This window comes from Macaca fascicularis, chromosome 7, assembly GCF_037993035.2.
Source record: "Macaca fascicularis isolate 582-1 chromosome 7, T2T-MFA8v1.1".
In the NCBI taxonomy this organism is placed as follows: domain Eukaryota; kingdom Metazoa; phylum Chordata; class Mammalia; order Primates; family Cercopithecidae; genus Macaca; species Macaca fascicularis.
In genome coordinates, this window is record NC_088381.1 from 67,159,546 (window position 1) to 67,181,650 (window position 22,105).

At 38.2% G+C, this 22,105-nt stretch overlaps 1 protein-coding gene across 11 annotated transcripts in view; it reads right to left on the reverse strand.

Moving 5' to 3' along the window:
• The window catches only part of ADAMTSL3 (ADAMTS like 3), a 406,645-nt gene that overhangs the window by 89,840 nt on the left and 294,700 nt on the right, over positions 1-22,105 (reverse strand). For all 11 annotated transcript variants that reach the window (XR_012415261.1, XR_012415259.1, XR_012415260.1 and 8 more), the window contains exons 18-19: positions 13,045-13,237; positions 12,751-12,930 (exon numbers count right to left, since the gene is read on the reverse strand). Coding sequence is in view for 7 of the 11 variants with exons in the window: in XM_073996528.1 (XP_073852629.1) it covers positions 12,751-12,930; positions 13,045-13,237 (373 nt within the window). In the remaining 4 variants the exon portion in view is untranslated. The remainder of the gene's footprint in view (positions 1-12,750; positions 12,931-13,044; positions 13,238-22,105) is intronic.

Consider the following 22,105-nt stretch of genomic DNA (forward strand, 5'->3'; position numbering starts at 1 on the left):
GGAACCCACTGCTTTGAAGAGAAAGACCAAGTCCTGGCAGGATTAATTATCTGCTAACTAAAGAGCCCTTGGGCTCTGAATAACCAAAAGTGATATCCGGGTAGTATGCCATGGGCCTTGGGTGAGACTTTGAGACATGCTGGCTTCACGTAACAGCTCAGCACAGTGGATAGAGTACCTAGTGGGCTTCAGGGGTCCCTGAGTTCAGGCCTAGGCTTTTGGACAGCATTCTGCACCTTCCCTGGGCCAGAGGTGGGAGCCTGCTACCCTGAAGGGTGAGTCCCAGGTTTGTCAGCATTCACAAGCTGACTGAAGAGCCCCTAGGCATTAAGTGATCAGCAATGATAGCATGGCAGAACTCTTTGTGGACTGCTGGTGGTGATGGCCATGGGGAGAGCTCCTCTACCTGAGGAAAGGGGAGGGAAGAGGGGGAAGGATTTTGTTGTATGGTTTGAGTGGCAGCTTAGCCACAGGGGAATAGAATACCAGGTGGATTTTTAAGGTTTGTGGCTTAAATCCCTGGCTCCCAGAAAGCATCTCTGGACATGCCCAGGGCCTGAAAGAACTTGCCTCCCTGAAGGGAAGGACATAAGCCTCAATGGCTTCAACTCTTGCTGACTGTAGCCCTAGGGCCTTGAGTGAACATAGGCAGTAACCAGATAGTGATTACAGTGGGTCTCGGGTGAAACCCAGTGCTATTCTGGCTTCAGGTCTGACCCAGGGCAGTTCCAGTGGTGGTGGCCATAGGGGTGCTTGCATCACCCTAATTCCAGCTCCAGGTGGCTCAGCAGAGAAAGAGAGAGAGACAGATAGAGAGACAGAGAGAGAGAGAGAGAGAGAGAGAAAGAGAGAGAGAGAGAGACAGAGACAGAGGCAGAGAGATGCTGTTTGTTTGAGAGAAAGTAAAGGAAGAGAATAAGAGTCTTGCTGGTAATCCAGAGAATGCTTCCAGATCTTATCCAAGATCACCAAGGTGATATCTCTAGGAGTGTGTATGAAGTACAGTGTTACTGGGCTTGGGGCCCAAGTCCCTTTGAATATTTGGAAAGCCTTCCCAAGAAGGACAGGCACAGATTGTAAAGCCTAGATTGTGAAGACTACAATAAATACATAATTCTTCAATGCCCAGACACTGAAGGACATCTACAGGAAAACATGACTTCACCAAATGAACTACATTAGGCACCAGGGACCAATCCTGGAGTGACAGAGATACGTGACAGAGAATTCAAAATAGCTGTTTTGAGGAAACTCAAACAAATTCCAGACAATACAGAGAAGGAATTCAGAATTCTATCAAATAAATTTAACAAAGAAATTAGTTTTTAAAATCAAGCAGAAATTCTAGAGCTGAAAAATGCAATTGACATACTAAAGAATGTATTAGAGTTTCTTGGCAGCAGAATTGATCAACCAGAAGAAAGAATTGGTGAGCCTGAAAACAGGGTATTTGAAAATATAGTCAGAGGAGACAAAAGAAAAAACAATAAAAAATAATGAAGCATGCCTACAAGATTTAGAAAATAACCTCAAAGGGGCAAATCTAAGAGTTATTAGTCTTAAAGAGGAGGTAGAGAAAGAGATAGGGGTAGAAAAATTATTCAAAGGGATATCAGAGAACTTCCCAACCCTAGAGAAAGATATTAACATTCAAGTGCAAAAAGGTTATAAAACACCAAGTATACTTAATGCAAAGAAGACTACCTCAAGGAATTTAATAGTCAAACTCCCAAACATCAAGGGTAAAGACCCTAAAAGCAAAAAGAGAAAAGAAACGAATAACATACAATGGAATTCTAATACGTCTGGCAACAGACTTTTCAGTGGAAACCTTACAGGCCAGGAGAGAGTGGCATGACATATTTAAAGTGCTGAAGGAATGAAACTTATACCCTAGAATAGTATATCTAGTGAAAATATCCTTCAAGCATTGAGGAGAAATAAAGGTCTTCCCAGACGAACAAAAGCTGAGGGATTTTATTAACACTAGACCTGTCCTATAAGAAATGCTAAAGGGAGCTCTTTAGTCTGAAATAAAAGGATGTTAATAAGCAAGAAGAAATCATTTGAAGGTGCAAAACTCACTGGTAATAGTAAGTACACAGAAAATCACAGAATATTATAACACTGTGATTGTGGTATCAAAACTAATCTTAAATATAAAGTCTAAATGATGAACCAATGAAAAAATAATAAATGCAACAACTCTCACGCCAGGATAGTACAATAAAACATAAGGAGAAACAAAAAGTTAACAAGTGAGAGGACAAAGTAAAAGTGTAGAGTTTTTATTAGTTTTCTTTTTGTGTTTGTTTACACAATGTGTTAAGTTGTCATGAGTTTAATATAACGGGATATAAGATAGTATGTGCAAGCCTCATGGTAATCTCAAATCAAAAACTATACAATGGATACACAAAAAATAAAAAGCAAGAAATTAACTCATACCACCAGAAAAAAGTCACCTGCACTAAAAGGAAAACAGGAAGGAAGGAAAAAAGAAAGAGAAGACTGAAAAACAAACAGAAAACAAATAACAAAATGGCAGGAGTAAGTCCCTACTTATCAATAGTAACACTTAATGTAAATGGACTAAACTCTCCAATCAAAAGGCATAGAAAGGCTGAATGGATGAAAAACCAAGAGCCACTGATCTGTTGCCTACCTCCAAGAAGCATATTTCACCTGTAAAGACACAAAGAGACTGAAAATAAAGGGATGGAGCTAGATGTTCCATGCCAATGGAACCCCAAAAACAGTAATAGTGCTATATTTATATCAGACAAAACAGACTTCAAGGCAAAAACTGTAAGAAGAGGCAAAGAATGTCATTATATAATTTATAGAGGGGTCAATTCAGAAATGGGACATAACAATTTTTTTTTTCTTTTTTTGAGGTGGAGTCTTGCTCTGTCGCCCAGGCTGGAGTGCAGTGGCATGACCTCGGCTCACTGCAACCACCACCTTCCAGGTTCAAGTGATTCTTCCGCCTCAGGCTCCCAAGTAGCTAGCATTACAGGTGCTTGCCACCACGCCTGGCAGGATATAACAATTGTAAACACATATGCACTAAACACTGGGGCACTCAGATATATAAAGCAAATATTATTAAAACCATATAGAGATATAGGCCTCAATACAATAATAGCTTGAGACTTCAACATCCCACTTTCAACACTGGACAGATCTTCCAGACAGAAAACCAACAAAGAACCATCCAATTTAATCTACATGATAGGCCAATAGATACTTACAGAACATTCCATTCAATGGCTGCAGAATACACATTCTTCTCTTCAGCACATGGATCATTCTCAAAAATAGATTGTATGTTTGGCCCTACAGAAGTCTTAAAACACTCAAAAAAACTGAAATGACACCAAACATCTTTTCTGACCACAATGGAATGAAATTAGAAATCAGTAATGAGAAATTTTGGAAAATGTACAAATACATAGAAATTAAACAATATGCTCCTGAATGACAAGTGGGTCAATAAAGAAATTAAAAAGGAAATTGAAAATTTCTTAAAACAAATGAAAATGGAAGCACAATGTACCAAAACCTATGAGACACAGTGAAAGCAACACTAAGAGGGACATTTATAGCTATAAATACCTACATCAAAAAAGAAGAAAAACTTCAAGTAAACAACCTAACAATGCATCTTAGCTACAAAATTAAGAGCAAAACAAACCCAAAATTAATAGAAGAAATACAATGCAAATGATCAATGAACCAAAAAGTTGGTTTTTTGAACAGATAAATAAAATTGACAAACCTCTTGCCGGACTAAGAAAAAAAGAGAGAAGACCCCAATAAATTAAATCAGAGATGGAAAAGAAGACATTAGAACTGATACTGCATAAATTCAAAGGATCATTAGTGGCTACTATGAGCAATTAAATATCAATAAATTAGAAAATTTAGAAGAAATGGCTAAATTCCTAGCCACATACAACCTATCCAGATTGAACCATGAAAAATTCCAAAACCTGAACAGACCAATAACAAGCTAACAAGATCAAAGCCATAATAAAATGTCTCCCAGTAAAGAAAAGCCTGAGACCCAATGACTTCACTGATGGTTTCTACCAGCATTTAAAGATCTAAGACCAATCCTACTCAAACTATTCTGAAAGACAGTGGAGGAGAGAATACTTCCAAACTCATTCTGTCAGGCCAGTATTAACCTGATACCAAAACCAGACAAAAACACATCAAAAAGAGAAAAAGAAAACTACAGGGCCTGATGAACACTGATGCAAAAATTCTCAACAAAATATTAGCAAAGTGATTTCAACAACATATTAAAACATCATTCATCATGACTAAGTGGGATTTATCCCAGGGATACAAGGATGGCTTAACACATGCAAATCAATCAATGTAATACATCATATCAACAGAATGAAGAACAAAACCATATGATATTTTTAATTAATGCCAAACAAGCATGTGATAAAATTCAACATCCTTTCATGAGAAAAATCCTAAGAAAGTGAGTAGAGAAGAAACATACCTCAACACAATGAAAGCCATATATGACAGACCCACAGCTAGTATCATAATGAATGGGAAAAAACTGAAGGCCTTTCCTGTAAAATATGGAAAAAGACAAGCATGCTCACTTTCGCCACTGTTATTCAACATAGTACTAGTAGTCCTAGCTAGAGCAATCAGGCAAAAATAAGGAAGGAAGGAAGGAAGGAAGGAAGGAAGGAAGGAAGGAAGGAAGGAAGGAAGGAGGGAGGGAGGGAGGGAGGGAGGGAGGGAGGGAGGGAGGGAGGGAGGGAGGGAGGGAGGGAGGGAAGGAAGGAAGGAAGGAAGGAAGGAAGGAAGGAAGGAAGGAAGGAAGGAAGGAAGGAAGAAAAATCCACATTGGAAATGAAGAAGTCAAATTATCTTTGTTCCCAGATGATATGATCTTACATTTGGTAAAACCTAAACACTCCACGAAAAAACTATTAGAACTGATATATTCAGTAAAGTTGCAGGATACAAAATTAACATACAAATATCAGCAGCATTTCTATATGCCAACAGTGAACAATCAAAAAAAAAGAAATCAAGAGAGCAGTCCCATTTACAATAGCTACCAATAAAATTAAATACCGAGTAATTAACCAAACCAAAGAAGTGAGAGATCTATATAATGAAAACTATAAGACATTGATGACAGAAATTGAAGAGGACTATAAAAAATGGAAAGATATTCCATGTTCATGGATTGGAAGAATCAATACTGTTACAATGTCCATACCACCCAAAGTGATCTACAGATTCAATGCAATCCCTATCAAAATATCAATGACATTCTTCACAGAAATAAAAAAATCCTAAAATTTATAAGGAACCACAAAAGACCCAGAATAGCCCAAGCTATCCTGACCAAAAAGAACAAAACTGGAGAAATCACATTATCTGACTTCAAATTATACTAGAGATAATAGGAACCAAAACAGCATAGTACTGGCATAAAAACAGACAAATAGACCAATGGAACAGAGTAGAGATCCCAGAGATAAATCCACACATCTACAGTGAACTCATTTTTGACAATGGTGCCAAGATCATACATTGGGGAAAGGACAATCTCTTCAACAAATGATGCTGGGAAAACTGGATATTCATATGCAGAAGAGTGAAACTACACTCCTATCTCTTACTATATACAAAAATCAAATCAAAATGGATTAAAGCCTTAAGTCTAAGACTTCAATTATGTGAAACTACTGTAAGAAAATGTTGGGGAAACTTTCCAGACATTGCTCTGGGCAAATATTTCTTGATTAATACCCCACGAGCACAGGCAAAGTAAAAATGGACAAATGGGATCACATCAAGTTAAAAAGCTTCTACACAGCAAAGAAAACAATCAACAAAGTGGACACAACCCACAGAATGGGAGAAAATATTTGAAGATTACCCATTTGACAAAGGTTTAAGAACCCGAATATATAAGGGGTTCAAACAACTCTATAGGAAAAAAAAAAACTAATAATCCAGTTTAAAAATGGGAAAAGATCTGAATAGACATTTCTCAAAGAAGATATACAAAGGGCAAACAGGCATATGACAAGATGATCAACATCAATGATCACCAGAGAAATGCAAATCAGAACTATAACGAGATATCATCTCACTCCAGTTAAAATGGCTCTCATCAAAAAGACAGGCAATAACAAATGTTGGCGGGGATGTGGAGAAAAGGGAACCCTTGTGCACTGTTGGTGGTAATGTTAATTAAAACAACTACTAGGGAGAACAGTTTGGAGGTTCCTCAAAAAACTAAAAATAGAGCTACCACATGATCTAGCAATCTCACTGCTAGGTATATACCAAAAAGAAAGGAAAATCAGATACTAAAGAGCTATCTATAATCCCATGTATACCGCAGCCATATTCACAATAGCCAAGATATGGAAACAACCTAAGTGTTCATCAGCAGACTAATGGATAAAGAAAGTGTGGTACATATACACAATGGAGTACTATTCAGCCATAAAAAAGAATGAGATCCTATCATTTGCAACAACATGGATGGAACTGAAGGTCATTATATTTATTAAGTTAAATAAGCCAGGCACAGAAAGACAAACATCACATGTTCTTACTTATTTGTGGGAGCTAAAAATTAAAACAATTGAACTCATGGAGATAGAGAGTAGAAGGATGGTTATCAGAGGCTGAGAAGGGTAGTCGGGGAGGGATGTGTGGATGGTTAATGAGTACAAAAAATAGTTAGAAAGAATGAATAAGACCTAGTATTTGCTAGCACAACAGGGAGACTATATCCAAAAACAATTCAATTGTATTTTTAAAAATAATTAATATAATTTGGATTGTTTATTATACAAAGGATAAATGCTTGAGGGGATGGATACCCCATTCTCCATGATGTGATTCTTATACATTTCATAACTGTTTCAAAGTATCTCATGTACCCCATAAAAATATATACTTACTATATACCCACAAAAATTAAAAATAAAAATTTAAAAAGAATGGTTATCTGCATAATGATTCATAATAAAAACCTCATAATACCACCACACAATCAAAATGAGTAAAAGAAGAGTTTTATAATAAACCTTAAGAGCTGAACTAGTCTTTTATTCACAGAAAGAATATCTGAACATACAGTTAATGCATTTGGATCAACAACCTTCGATCAAGATGAAATTAACTCAGTAGGATAATGATTCATAGAATGATCTTCACCCAGAGGTCTGATATTTCCTGGGCCCAAGAAACACCAATTATGAAGATGAAGATAAAAAATGTCTTAAGAAAGCCCAACCAAGTTTCTCAGACTTTGTATCAAAGAGCTCAGAGATGGGAACGTCTCGAGGGCACTTCCATCCTAAGCACCATCGATAAGCTGAAAGTGTTTCATTCATAAGATTGTGTGTGTGTGTGTGTGTAAATAAGCTTTTGTGCACCTGTGTGCTGGTAAATGTTTCAAAACATGTTCTTGGAGGAAACAGCCATGATTGTTTTGCCAGTTTCTGTGGTGTAAATACTCCTATCATGGCTGATTTCCAGCTATCAACCCAATGTGACTGAGTACAAGTTGGGATGAGATCATAAGTGGTTCTCACTGGCCAGTAAGAACTGACTTCAACACACTACTTCCTTCATGAGTTGTAATAAATAATTCTGTGGAAAATCAGGGAATGCCATATTTTAAAATCCATGTATCCTGGACATATCTTGAGTTGTTCTTTATAATATTTTTCAGTTATAGGGATATTTTCCTTTTTACTTAGCATATTAGATATATTAATAGTTCAAGAGTTGAAGAGTTGGCAGACATGAATAACAATATAGGAGGTGAAGAACTCAGAGAAGATCATAAGTGTTGGAAGACAGTGGTACACCGACAGAGACAGGAAGTGGGGGGAACTGGTTGGGAGAGGGTGAAGAGGCTGTCCCTTTGCTTTCCCACGATGAGGATATAAACTAGATGGGGAGCTGGAGATATGGTTAGAAGGTTAGAGACTTTCTGGAGATTGAAAATCACCCATCGAAGTTAAAGAATTCAGGACACAGAATCAACCACAGTGGAAAAGTGTAGCAATGGAAATCAATGGATCAAATATTGGGCTTTTTGAGATTTGGAAGAAGAGAAGTCAACAGAAAAGACATAGTCAGATAAGTAGAAAAAATAAAAATACCAAGAAACACGATGAAGGAAAAAGGTGAAGATAAACAAAATAATCAAATGTTCCATCAAAGTACAGAAAATAAAGGAAGGCTATTTCAGCCAAGAGGTAAGACACAAAACAGGCTACAAGGGGTATGTGGATCACAGAAATTCACCATTTGGGAAGACTGCCTGATATGAGTCAATGCTTCTAACTTGAAAAGCAGTGTAAGAACTGAAGGCTCCTTTCTGCCTAAGGCTTGGTCCAGATCTAAGGAACTAAGGCAAACTCATAAGCCAATGAATGGACAGAGCTCAAATATGCCATGAATAGAGCCAGTGTCAGGGAAGAGGAAGATTCTGGCTGCAGGCCAGAGGCCTGGCTCCATGAAGAATGGAAATTCTGGCGTGGCTGCTCAGCCTTTCTGTGTCCAGGGTTAGCGGCCAGGTTCAACGTGGAAGGACCTTATCCAGAACCACAAAATGGATGGCTGCCCCCAAGTGAGCCATCCCATGGCAGAGGGACTAGTTTGGCAGGAAGCTTTAAGAACGGTGGCAATTTGGTGTCAGAGTCTCTGCCAAAAAAAAAGCAACTCTGATGAGAGGAAAATTTAAGTAAGAGGAGAACGCTCCATCCAACAGGAAACTCAAACTTCTGTGAAACAGGTTGTGTGCCTGATTGCACTCAAGCCTCAACATTGGCTTCTGATGTCCACAGGCTGAGGCTGCCTCTGTTTTCTTGTGCATGTGTGTATGCTTGCTCTTCCTCCCAGATAGGGGCTTCCTGGATGTGAGGTCATGACTGGAAGCCAGAGAGTGTCTTGTTTGAGTTTGGGCTGACCTCTCGGAGCACAGGAGAGCTTGCTCTTTGCCCTGATGAATGGTTGCCTATGAAACTAAACATCCTCCAGTCCAAACCAGCTCGCATGGGTAGCCTCCTCTTTAGTTTCCTTCTCTTCTTCGTCTCAACAAAAACCCCTCCAATGAATGATCTGCCTCTCCTGTGTTAGCAGACCTGAGCTCTTCTAAAGATCACTATTTCAACACCACTTCGCATTTTCCCTGACTTTGCAAATACTGTTGAGGAATAGTATTTACTTGCTCAGAGCTCTGGACAACCAGAGGATCTGTTGGCAATCCCATGGCCACTGGCCTCAAGGACAATATAAACCAGAAGGGAAGACCATATGGATGCTCAGGAAAGAGCTACCATTGAAAAACAATAAAAATTAGGGTCATTGTGATTTAAAAGTGGGAAATGCTGAGTGATTTTAGGAAGTGGAAAACTTCACAGAAGAGGGAAGCTTACAGTTGGACCCAGGATATGAAAGCCACAAGAGCAAAGACACACAAGCGGGCCCATATAGATGTGCAATGGTGTTACTTTAGTGATACGCAACTGGCAATTGTAAATTCAGTTATTCACTGAGAGAGTGAACAGGGAGGAAAGTGGTGATGTCACCACTAGCCTCCACTCTAAAATGCCAGTGACAACCGTTTGTTCCACAAGACAGGATAGAACTGTGAAGGCCTGTTTGTTCTTAGAGGAGAGAAGCAAGGACAGAAGCAAAGTGGGGTATTTTAGGGCTTGGCAGTGGTTCTAGGTGCTCCCTCGCTGCATCCAGAAACAAGCTGCCTGGTTTCTCCTCAACATCTGCTCCTTTGCTGTTCTTCCCTTTTCTTGCCTCTTCCCTTTAGGCTAGGGCAGCACTTGATCAAAGAAGTCACTACCCCGAGCCATTCCTACTTTGGACACATGTAAGGGCTAACCCACCCAAACAAGAATTAGAGGCAGGTAGGGAAACAATTCTCACACTGCAAGTGTATCATTACAACACCCAGGGATCTTGTTGAAATGCAGACTCTGATTCCTTAGGTCTGGGTGGGACTTGAGATTCCTCATTTCTTAAAAGTTCCCTGCTGATGTCAATTTGACTAGTCCTTGGGCCACACTAAGTGTAGCAAGGAGAATCACGCATTCACGATGCAAGATCCTCCTCACAAAAGTGTGGTGCTTCCTTCTGTTCCTAACTTTACGGAAACAGTAACTGGATCCTTCACCTCTCCTGACAATGGGGCAAGGTAAGACTTCACTCTTGGGGCTTAACTGGGTGATGTAACTAGGTGATAGAATAAATACTGCCTACCCACTAGCCCACCCAGGCTACCCACCTCTCTAACACCTTTGCCCAGCCCCTACTGCCTGACCTAGTCTCAAAGGAATTCCCAAAAGAATGATTCTTCCTTGGGCCATCTATTGTTCCTTGTGCAAGTAGTAGGAAAATTAAGCTAACCCACTTTTGCACACAAAGCTCTCCAGACAGACTTCTACCTGTCCTTCCCACCCTCCTTTGGGGTGGTGGTCTCACCTGGATCAGTCCTTTCTCTTTGTTAAGGACCAGACTGCAGGAGGGACTCCTGTCCCTCAAGTCATTTACCTATAGTATGGCAACTTTCCGGGGAGAGCTGTGGCCACTGGCACTGTCTCCAGCTGCTTGTGAGTTGGACAGAGGAAGTGGGTATTGGTGGCTGGATCCTAGGGCAACTCCTGCTCTGCAGACCCTAGAGAGATGGGTTCATCTCTTTCCTTAGGCTTCTTCTGATAAACCTCAGAAGGGAATGTTTATGTAGACCTTCAGTGGCATTGACTGAGGATAATGACCTGTAGGTTTTCAGTTAAGACAGTTTTAAAATACTAGCACTTAACAGAACTAGACAGTTAAAACAGGAAAAATCCCAATCTGGATATATGTACAGAAATACTGTTAATCCAACCTACAGCCAGAAATGTGGACCTTCTCTCAAGGGCGATGGGAAGAGCCTACTCCACTAGACATTGCCATGTCAAATATCTTACCTTATCCTCACAAGAACCATTGCATTTAGCGAAAGTAAATGCGGGCTCAGAGAGGTGAACTGTATTTAACAAGGCCACCCAGATTTAGGCTTTAGAGCTGGGGTACCAGCATGGGTCTGTTGGGCTCAAAAGCCTTTTCTCTTGCATAAAAGACAAGTGTATACCATGTATAATAATTTTGGGTTTGAATCTATCTGTGTTCTTGGGCAAGTTACCTAATCTGAATGAACCTCTGTTTTCTCATCTATAAAAATGGAGATAACATCTGCTTCTGGGGCTATTGTAGGATGAGATGAGAGGAGCAGGTCATGACTATGCCCAGCACTGAATCTAGGACTCAGAGCAGCTTGTGAATGTCACTCACTATCCTTCCTTATTTCTTGAGGTTATTTCTGATGTTGGGGTTGGGTCTCTACTCCAAGAAGATACACACCAGGTGGCAGTGACTAGAGGTTACAAGACACCAATAACACAACTAATTTATCTGTTTTGAATCTGTGCTAAAATCTCAGCCTGCAGATGTTAAGGATGCAGCAAGACTGGAGCAAAGGGCTGGAAGAAGAATAAGGACTGGAGTAAGAGAGCCATGAGTGCAAGAAAGGCCCTACCAGCTCTTCTGGGGAACATATACCAGAGTCCCCTCTTATCCATGGTTTCACTTTCCACAGTCAACCATGGTCCAAAAATATTAAATAGAACATTCCAGAAATAAACAATTTGTAAGTTTTAGGTTGCATGACATTCTGAGTAATGTGATGAAATCTCTCACCATCTCACTCCATCTGCCCAGGACATGAATCATTCCATCCATGCCACCTGCCTATTAGTCACTTAAGTAGTCTTCTCAGTTATCAGATAAAAAAAACCAAAGGATATATAAAATTCAGTATGATCCACAGTTTCAGGCATTCACTGGGGTCTTGGACTGTATCTCCTGTGAATAAACAGGGACTACTGCACTTGATTTCGCAAGCAATCAGACTGATGGAAGATTCTGAACAAGCTGGAGACTTGATGGACACAGTGATGGCAACACTGTGGGATGTTAGCTAGTCTGGAGATGGGAGAGTAATACAGAAAGATCAAGTGGGCAGTGTAATATAACAGAAAGAACTCTTGGAATAAAGTCAAAACAAGTGGATTCTGCTACTTTTCCAGCTGTGGGAGCTTAGGTAGCTTACTTCAGCTATTGGGATTTAATTTCCCCCACCTGAAAAATAAGGCTTCATTACTAGACTGGGTCAAGCCCTGCCAGCACTGAAACGATGTGCTAGAATTCTACTCACTGCACGAATTCAAACTTATCATGATGAAGGGTAAAATTAACAGTGACAAAACATAGAAGAAGTTAAGGCATGGAAGATGTTCAGAATGTTGGAATGACAGAGCTTAATGAATGATTCCACATGGGAGGACACAAGGAAGAGAGGAACCAAAGTGATTTTGAGTTTATCCTGGGATACTATGATCCTGGTAGTTCCAAAAGAAGGGGCTGGTTTGGGAGAAAGATAGTAAGAACACTTTGAATAATATTGAGTAAAAACTGGAAATGAATCATCACGTGCGGGCCTGGACTATAGCACTTGCACAACCCCGAGAGTGAGTGAGCACTTCCTTAAATGTGGCCCCCTAGGACCCTTACTCATCTCACACTAGTTCCAGCCTGACCTTGTGGAAATATTTAGAAGCTGAAACAAAGGAGGGGCAGAAAAGAAGGGACTGTAAAGTTGAGCCTGGCCCTTACCTTCGACCAGTCTCCCACAGCTAAATGTGGAGGACAGTCTGTCCTGGCACAGGACTTGTGAGACGATGCCTTAGGTCCTTGGCACAATTCATCTGAGAGATTCAAAAAGCTGCCATCTGTTAGCAGCTGCCGGCAGGTGACTCTTCTATTCTGAGTTCCCCCGCCACAAGTCCTGGAACACTAAGAAGACAAGAGGGTGTGATATGGCAGGCTTGGCCTACTCTGTGTTAGTGCAGTGCAGGGCCTCTCACAATCATAATCACAGAGGGCCCTGGAGTGGCCAGTCTGCCCTACCTGCTGCCATTCTTCAATGTGCCAGCCAGGAGGGCAGTCAAACTGATTGCATGCTTGTAAAGCATGGGGCTTTTCATCTCGGCACTCCTCAGGAGGGGCAGGGGTCTCCCCTGGGTGCAGGCAGTACACATCTCGGGTCTGAATTCCAACTCCACAGGTAGCTGAGCAGGGCCCCCAAGAGCCCATGTGCCACCTAAAACAGAAAACAAGTGGGGAAAGTTGAACAGTCCAATAAACCAATGCGCAACCATCAGAGTACGAACAACGTGAAGTTCTCCTCTGCGCTTCCAGACTTCACACCCTGTGTACAGATTCTACAGTCACAGCATCTCCATCAATATATGCAATTAAAACACAGAGCTATAGTATTTAAAGGCAAGAAATGTCAGGAAAGTGTTTAAAGATCTTACCCGTTTAGGAAAGTCCAGAGTAAAAAGCAGCAGATCTGTTCCCATCCTGTCCTTGGTACCACTATATATCAAAAACAAAATCCTGGTTTTGTTTTGAATGGAGTCCCAAGGCAATGATGATTTATATAGGTGTCAAAAGAAATTTTAAATGTTTAAAAGCACACTTCAGGAAATCTTCAGGGCACCTGGCTTCATTATTTGGAATATCCCTACGAAAATTCTTTTATGTTAGGATTGGATTTACAACATATATATAATGTGATTCCTTTCCAATAAGATCTTGGAAAAATCAGGTTTTCTCACAAAACATCTGTAAAAATGAAAAACCAGGGCAGCTGCTTTTGACACATATTTCCAAGTTGCCTTCAAGGAAGATTCTCCCAATTTACACTCCCACCAGAAGCATTTGAGAACACCTAGTTGCCTATACCCATAACCACACTGGAGAATATCATTGAGAAAAGTCTCCGCCCATCTGATGGGTAAAAAATTACACATTATGGTTATTTTAACTTGTGGATATTTAATTAGCAAACATGAATTCTTCACTAGTTACTGTAGAGATACATCATGAGCAAACCATTTTTAAATGTTTAAAATGCTCGTGAAAGGATGCTGGCTCTAGGGTAGTTTATAATAGCACACACACAAATATTAAATTGAATTACATTTTACAAAATGGAAGGAGATCATATAAATGTTTAACAATAAAGTGGAAAATAATTGTCCATTCATACAGCACAATGCTAGCAGCCATTAAAATAATAAAGTAGATGTATAGTTATTAACATAGAAATACAATCATTATATATTTTTAATAGAAAAGAAAAGCAGGTCATAAAATAGTTTGTAGAGTATAAGCCTATTTTTATGCATTTATAAATGCATGCAGAAAAAAGTCTGAATAATTATACATTAAAATGTTACCAGTGATGATACCTAACTATACGATTTTTATTTTCTTTATTCTTGCTGATTTTTTCTGATTTTTATTACAATAAGCACTCATATCAGAAAATGTTATTTCTCTGAAAAAAATTAATTAGTATTTAATCTAAAAATGATTCTCAGTTTTTCTCTTTTCTAATTTTCTATTATAAACATCCCCTACTTGTGTAAATAAAAAGAAAATGAAAAATAGTATTTAATGCAAATATAATAGGACAAAAGAATAAAAGTTTTATTTATGAAGGAAAAATTTCACAATGAAGATATATAATAATCACACAAGTATGGAGATTAAATATAAAGCATAAACTTGTAAAAAGCATGAGCTGTTAAGTATAGGAAAAATGGACAAAAAAATTTAAAAATTTAAAATCTTTAAAATACTTTGCTAAACCCTTGGCATATTAACAAGGCAGACATTAATAAGAATATAAGGGATTTAATAATACATCTGAAAATATGGATAAAATAGATAACCTTCTAAGGAACTATGAAAGTTCCATTCAAGAAAGGGACTGGACCTCACTAGTTTTGTGGTCAAGTCCTACAAATTTTCAAGAAACAGGTGAATTCCCATATTATCTTAAATGTTTCAAAATAAGAAGATGAAAATATTTTATTTTATGCATATTATAAAGCTAAAAAAGAGCTGAACAGAAAAGCTGACATATATAAAGCAAACTTTTGCATGTGGTTATATATCCTAAATCCTAAATGAAAGTACAAATTCTAGTAAAAAAGAAGCAAATTAATCAACAGATTAAAACAATACAGGGTCTGTGATGTGGTCTGAAGGTTTGTGTCACCAACAAATTCAAATGTTGAAGCCCTAAACCCCAGCATGGTAGTATTTGGAGATGGGACCTTTGAGAGGTAATTAGGATTAGATGGGGACATGAGGGTGGGGTCCACATGATGGGATTAGTGCCTTTGTAAAAAGAGACACTAGGGAGCTTGCTCTCTCTCCACCATGTGAGGACACAGCAAGACATCCACTGTCTGAAAGTCAGGAAGAGAGCCCTCACCAAAAACTGAACCCTTTAATCTTGGACTTTCCAGCCTCCAGACTGTAAGAAAACAAAGCTCTGTCTTTGAAGCCACCCTTATGGTATTTTGTTATGGCAGTATGAGGTGACTAATTCAGAATATTTTCTGACCACAGTGGAACTAAATTAGATAAACCCCAAATACTCAGAAATTATGTTGTAATCTTCTAAATTGCCCATGGGTCAAAGAAGAAATCACAAGGGAAAGTAAATAGTATTTTTAAATGCACATTAATAGAAACATCAACTGTCAAAATTTGTGGAATTTAGCTAAAGCCATGATTAGAAGAAAATCAATAGCCTTAAATGATATATTTAAAAAGTTTGACAATAATAATCTAAGTAATAATTTCAAGAGGTTAAAAAAAGAATAGCAATTACATCCCAAAAAAGTAGAAGAAAGGAAACAATAAACATGAGAATAAAATAAATGAATTAGAAAATGAAACACAAAGTTGGTCCTGGCGGGATGCATTGGCTCATGCCTGTAATCCCATCACTTTGGGAGGCCGAGGTGGTTGGGTCACCTGAGGTCAGGAGTTCAAGACCAGCCTGGCCAATATGGTGAAACCCCATCTCCACTGAAAATACAAAAATTCGCTGGATGTGGTGGTGCACGCCTGTAATCCCAGCTACTTCGTAGGCTGAGACGTGAGAACTGCTTGAACCCAGGAGGCTGAGGTGTTAGTGAGCCGAGATCAGGCCACTGCACTCCAGCCTGGGTGACAGAGCAAGACTGTCTAAAATCACGAGGTCAGGAGATCGAGACCATCCTGGCTAACACGGTGAAACCCCGTCTCCAGTAAAAAATACAAAAAACTAGCCGGGCGAGGTGGCGGGCGCCTGTAGTCCCAGCTACTCGGGAGGCTGAGGCAGGAGAATGGCGTAAACCCGGGAGGCGGAGCTTGCAGTGAGCTGAGATCCGGCCACTGCACTCCAGCCTGGGCGACAGAGCGAGACTCCGTCTCAAAAAAAAAAAAAAAGAAAAAAAAAAGTTGCCCTTTCAAAAGACTAACAAGATTAATAAATTATTGATAAAATGTGAAGAAAAAAGAGAGCAGGCACACATAATAAAATCAGGAATTTAAGGGGGGACATTTTGGCATAAAAAAAGTACAGTAAGTAATAAAAAACATTGTCAATAAATTTGAAAATTTACATGAACTGAAAAAATTCCTACAAAAAGCAACTTATCAAAACTAACACACAAATGAAGAGAAATCGGAATAGTCTTAGATCTATTAAATTAAATTTGTAATTTAAAGTATTTTAAAAATAAACTCCATGTCACATGGCTTCCTTGGTGAACTAAACATTTAAGGCATACACGATTCCAACCTTACATAAACTCTCTAAAAAATGTAAGAAGAGAGAAAACTTCCCAACTCATTTAAGCCAATGTCACTCAGAAACAGATTTAAAATCCTAAATAAAATATTAGCAATCAAGTGATAAAGTGAAAAATAATGTTCCATGGTGACCAATCTGGGTTTATTCTAGAAAGGCAAAATTGGTTCAACCTTGGAAATTCAATCACTGTCTATGACATAGCAAACTATAGGAAAAAATTCATATGATCATTTCAATAGAGACAGAAAAACATTTGTAAATTTTAACAGATATTCATGATAAAAAATTTTTTTTTAATTTGAATTAGCACATCCAAAAAGCAAAGGCTTGGGGATGGGAAGGTGAGAGAGGGCTGGAGAATACAGTAAAATATCTAATTGAGCACCCCTTTGTTACAAAATGTAGCAATACCAGTTAAAGAAAGACATAAGGGTAAGATATTCCCTCATACAAATGAAACATCTCAGTTGACCAGAAATCAATATAAACACACAGTGCTAAAGCACTAAGAAAGTTATGAAACAGAATATATAATGTAAAACAAAATATGTGTTTGAATGTACTGAGAGAATATTTAAACTCTGATAAAGATTTTGAGAATAAGTTAATGATGGGATCATTGAAAATAGGCAAACAAAAAAAGAGAAAGGAAATTAACAACTCCAGAGAAAAAACTTGCACTCAAAAGAAAATGTAACCATAATAAAATATTAAATGTCTTAGCTGTGCAATGCTTTTTTTAAAATGACGGCTTTGAGATACAGTTTACATAATATAAAATCTACCCTTTTAAAGGGTAGCAATGCTCCTCCTATAAAATAGCTCTAGCCCAGTTCTAGGAGTTTTTAGATACTAAACACCTGACCATGGTGAAACACCTGACCATGACCCATCAGATGACCACGTGACAAGCTGCTTATTGTAAAGGGGACATTATCTATCTGCAAAGTCATATAGTTAGATGTGACCAGCAGTGGCCCACCGAGTGGAAGTGGTATATGGGACCAGGCATTGGTGGTGAGTGCATCATTGTAAAAAGTCTAGTGATGGTAATGGCCATAAGTGTCCAGAAATACCTAACCAGACATGACTTTGGTATGACTTTGTGTTTTCTTTTAATTTAATCTCCCTTGGCTCCTGAAAAATTTATAAACTTAGTTCGCCAGCCTATTATTTTTGTGGATCACTTAGTATCTTTCTAGTAAGTTTATTATTAGCTCAAGTTAAGCAGAATTAGTTTATACTGCTTATACCTAGGAACCCTGATTAATATAAGGTGATACAAGTTTTAGATTATTTTTGAATTCTAGAAATTTTATTTTTTTCTAGATTTTTGATATCTAGAAATCAATTAACATGCAAAAAGACAAAATCAATACATAAATTAGTATTTCTATTCATTTAGCACTGATCTTTGACTTTTAACATACAGAATTATAATTTTTTAAAATTTAATTTTAGGTATATGTGCAGGTTTTTTATATAGGTAAATTGCATGTCATGGGGATTTGGTGTACAGATTATTTCATCACCCATATAAATAAGCATAGTACCAGGTAGGTACTTTTTCAATCCTCTCCCTTCTCCCACCCTTCCACCCTCAAGTACACCCTGGTGTCTGTTGTTCCCTTCTTTGTGTTGATGTGTTCTCAGTATTTAGCTTCTACTTATAAGTGAGAACATGTGGTATTTGGTTTTCTGTTCCTGCATTAGTTCACTTAGGGTAATGATCTTTAGCTCCATTCGTGTTCCTGCAAAGGACATGATCTCATTCTTTTTCTATGGCTGCATAATATTCCATGGTGTATATGTACCACATTTGTTTTTATCCAGTCTACCATTGATGGGCATTTACGTTGATTTAATGTCTTTGCTATTGTGAATAGTGCTGTGATGAACATATGTGTGCATGTGTCTTTATGGTAGAATGATTTATAATTCTTGGGATATATACCCAATAATGAAATTGCTGTGTCAAATGGTAATTTTTTAAAGTTATTTGAGAAATTGCCACACTGCTTTCCACAATGGCTAAATTAATTTACATTCCAATCAGCAGTATATAAATGTTCTCTTTTCTCTGCAACCTCACCAGCATCTGTAATTTTTTGACTTTTTAATAATAGCCGTCTGACTGGTGTGAGATGATATCTCACTGTGGTTTTGATTTGCATTTCTCTAATGATTAGTGATGCTGAGCATGTTTTCATATGCTTGTTGGCCACATGGAGCTCTTCTTTTGGAAAGTGTCTGTTCACATCATTTGCCCACTTCTTAAAGGGACAAAGGTTTTTTGCTTAATTTGTTTAAGTTTCTTAAAGATTCTAGATATTAAGCTTTCGTTGGATGCATAGTTTGCAAATATTTTCTCTGATTCTGTAGGTTGTCTATTTACTCTGTTGATAGTTTATTTTGCCGTGCAGAAGCTCTTTAGTTTAGGCCTCATTTGTCAATTTTTGTTTTTGTTGCAATTGCTTTTGGCATCTTTGTCATGAAATCTTTGCCAGAGCCTATATCTAGAATGTATTTCCTAGGTTATCTTCCAGGGTTTTTATAGCATAACTGTAAATGTTTGTAACAAAAGTCTAGAGTTGTTCAGTATGTCCATCCTTTTATTGATCAAGATGAAACGATTTCTGAGCTATCTTGAACTACTTTCATCTGTTACTATTGTTAAGAATTGTTTCTTCTTTTCCGTTCTTCTCATTTTAATTATTTCCTGTGCTTTGTGAGCATTGATTTTGCTTGTTATACTTTTCTTTTTTTTTTTTTTTTTGAGACAGTGTCTTGCTCTGTCACCCAGGCTGGAATGCAGTGGCTGGATCTCAGCTCACTGCAAGCTCCGCCTCCCAGGTTCACGCCATTCTCCTGCCTCAGCCTCCCGAGTAGCTGGGACTACAGGCACCCGCCACCTCGCCCGGCTAATTTCTTTGTATTTTTTTAGTAGAGACGGGGTTTCACCATGTTAGCCAGGATGGTCTCGATCTCCTGACCTCGTGATCCACCCGTCTAGGCCTCCCAAAGTGCTGGGATTACAGGCTTGAGCCACCGCACCTGGCCAACTTGTTATATTTTTTATTCTGTCTTCCCCTCTGTTATATTTTATTTTTAGGTTTACCCTTAGAATTTCAAAGGCCCTATTTCACAACTCTAGACTTAAACAAAATCATTTCCATCTTAACAAACAGCGTAAGGGCCTAAAGCACTTTAATCAATCAACCTCTCTGAGTTTTACAAGGCTGTGTTGGACAATATTTCTTTTTTCAAATTGATAAATCAGAAACTAGTATTGATTTCCATAGTCAATAAACTTTTTTAGATTAAACATCTGTACAATATGCTTCAGTCATCATTCATTCTTATATCTCAGACCCTCCTTCTAGGATAATTTTCCTGCTTAATTAATACATTCTTTAAAATTGTCTTTAGTGAAAATTTGCTGATAGTGCAATTTCCTGGTTTTGTTCACCTAGTATACCTAATTTTAGTAAATATTTATTACCTATGATGTGCCAAGCTCTTTTTAAAGTATATGTATTAACTCATTTAATTGTCATATAACCTTAATATAAGACTACCCTGTTGACACCTGCTGCATAAGGAGATACTATTACAATCTGAAAATATCCCTATTTCATCTTTAAAATGTTGTTTTAATAATATCCAATTCTAGGCTGACAGTGATTTTTTCTTCTGAGCCATTTGAAGATAATGCTTCATTATTTCTCATGAGAAAAAAATGTCAGTTTTTGTTATTGTTCCTCTCCTGGATCTTTTCTATATCTCTGACTTTGAGATTGTCTTTGTCTTTAGAGTTCTAAAGTTTAACAACAGTGTATCTGAATGTGTATTTTTTATTCCCTGCTTGGGATTTGCTGTGACTCCCGATTCTTAGGTTTCATATTTTTTCATTAATTCTGAAATATTCTCTGCTATCATCTCTTTGATAACTCTCTTTTCTTTTTTCTTGTTAGAATCATGAAGTCCTTTTTATCACTTTTCACAGTATAAGGCACTTATTTTTTCTTTTAATATCATTATTTTTAAAGGCAAAGGAATCACAAGTGAATGCACTAGTCATGATCCATCAGAATGATAGATGCTTATGTACAAGAACATTTCCTGACTTCTTTCTGAACCTGTCACCACTAGGTAATACCGCTATTTGTTTACTTTAAAAGTAGGAGAATTTAGTATGATTCTCTCCTTTTCAAAAATTGAATGTATAGAAATTTAAGGGGTACAAGTGCAGTTTTGTTACATGGATATATTACAAAGTGATAAAGTCTGGACTTTCCCTGCAACCAACACCAGAATAACGTACATTGTACCCATTAGGTAATTCATCATCCCTCACCCTCCTCCCACCTGTCTGAGTCTCCAAATTCTATTTCACACTCTATATTCATGGGTACACATTATTTAGCTCACACTTGTGAGAACATGTGAAATTTGACTTTCCACTTCTGAGTTATTTCACTTAAGATAATGGCCTCCAGTTCCATCCACATTGCTGCAAACACATGGTTTCATTCTTTTTATGGCTGAATAGTATTCCATTGTGTACATATGCCACATTTTCTTTATCCAATCATTTATTGATGTGATTCCCTTTTCTTAGCATATTTTTGGGGATTTTTTGGATGAATTATTTTACTTAAGTTTTGGAGGAAGGAGATTTAATTTTCATTAGTGCATTTAATTATCTCCACCTGGTCTCTCCCTTGACACGTGGGGATTATGGGGATTACAATTTAAGATGAGATTTGGGTGGGGACACAAAGCCTAACCATATCATTTCATTCCCTCTCACAAATCTCATGTCCATTTCACATTTCAAAACTAATCATGCCTTCCCAACAGTCCCCCAAAACTTTAATTCATTCCGGCATTGACCTAAAAGTCCAAGTCCAAAGTCTCATCTGAGATAAGGCAAGTAAGTCCCTTCTGCCTATGAGCCTGTAAAATCAAAATCAAGTTAGTTACTTCCTAGATATAATGGGGTACAGGCATTCTGTAAATACATCCATTCCAAATGGGATAAATGGGCCCAAATGAAGGGGCTACAGGTCCCATGCAAGTCTGAAATTTAGCTGGGCAGGAAAATCTGAAAGCTCTGAAATTATCTCCTTTTGACTCCATGTCTCACATACAGGTCACACTGATGCAAGAGGTGGACTCCCATGGTCTTGGAAAGTTCTGCCCTTGTGGCTTTGCAGGGTACAGTCCCACTCCCAGCTGCTTTCATGGGCTGGCCTTGCAGCAAACTTCTGCCTGGACATCCTCTGAAATCTAGACAGAGGCTCC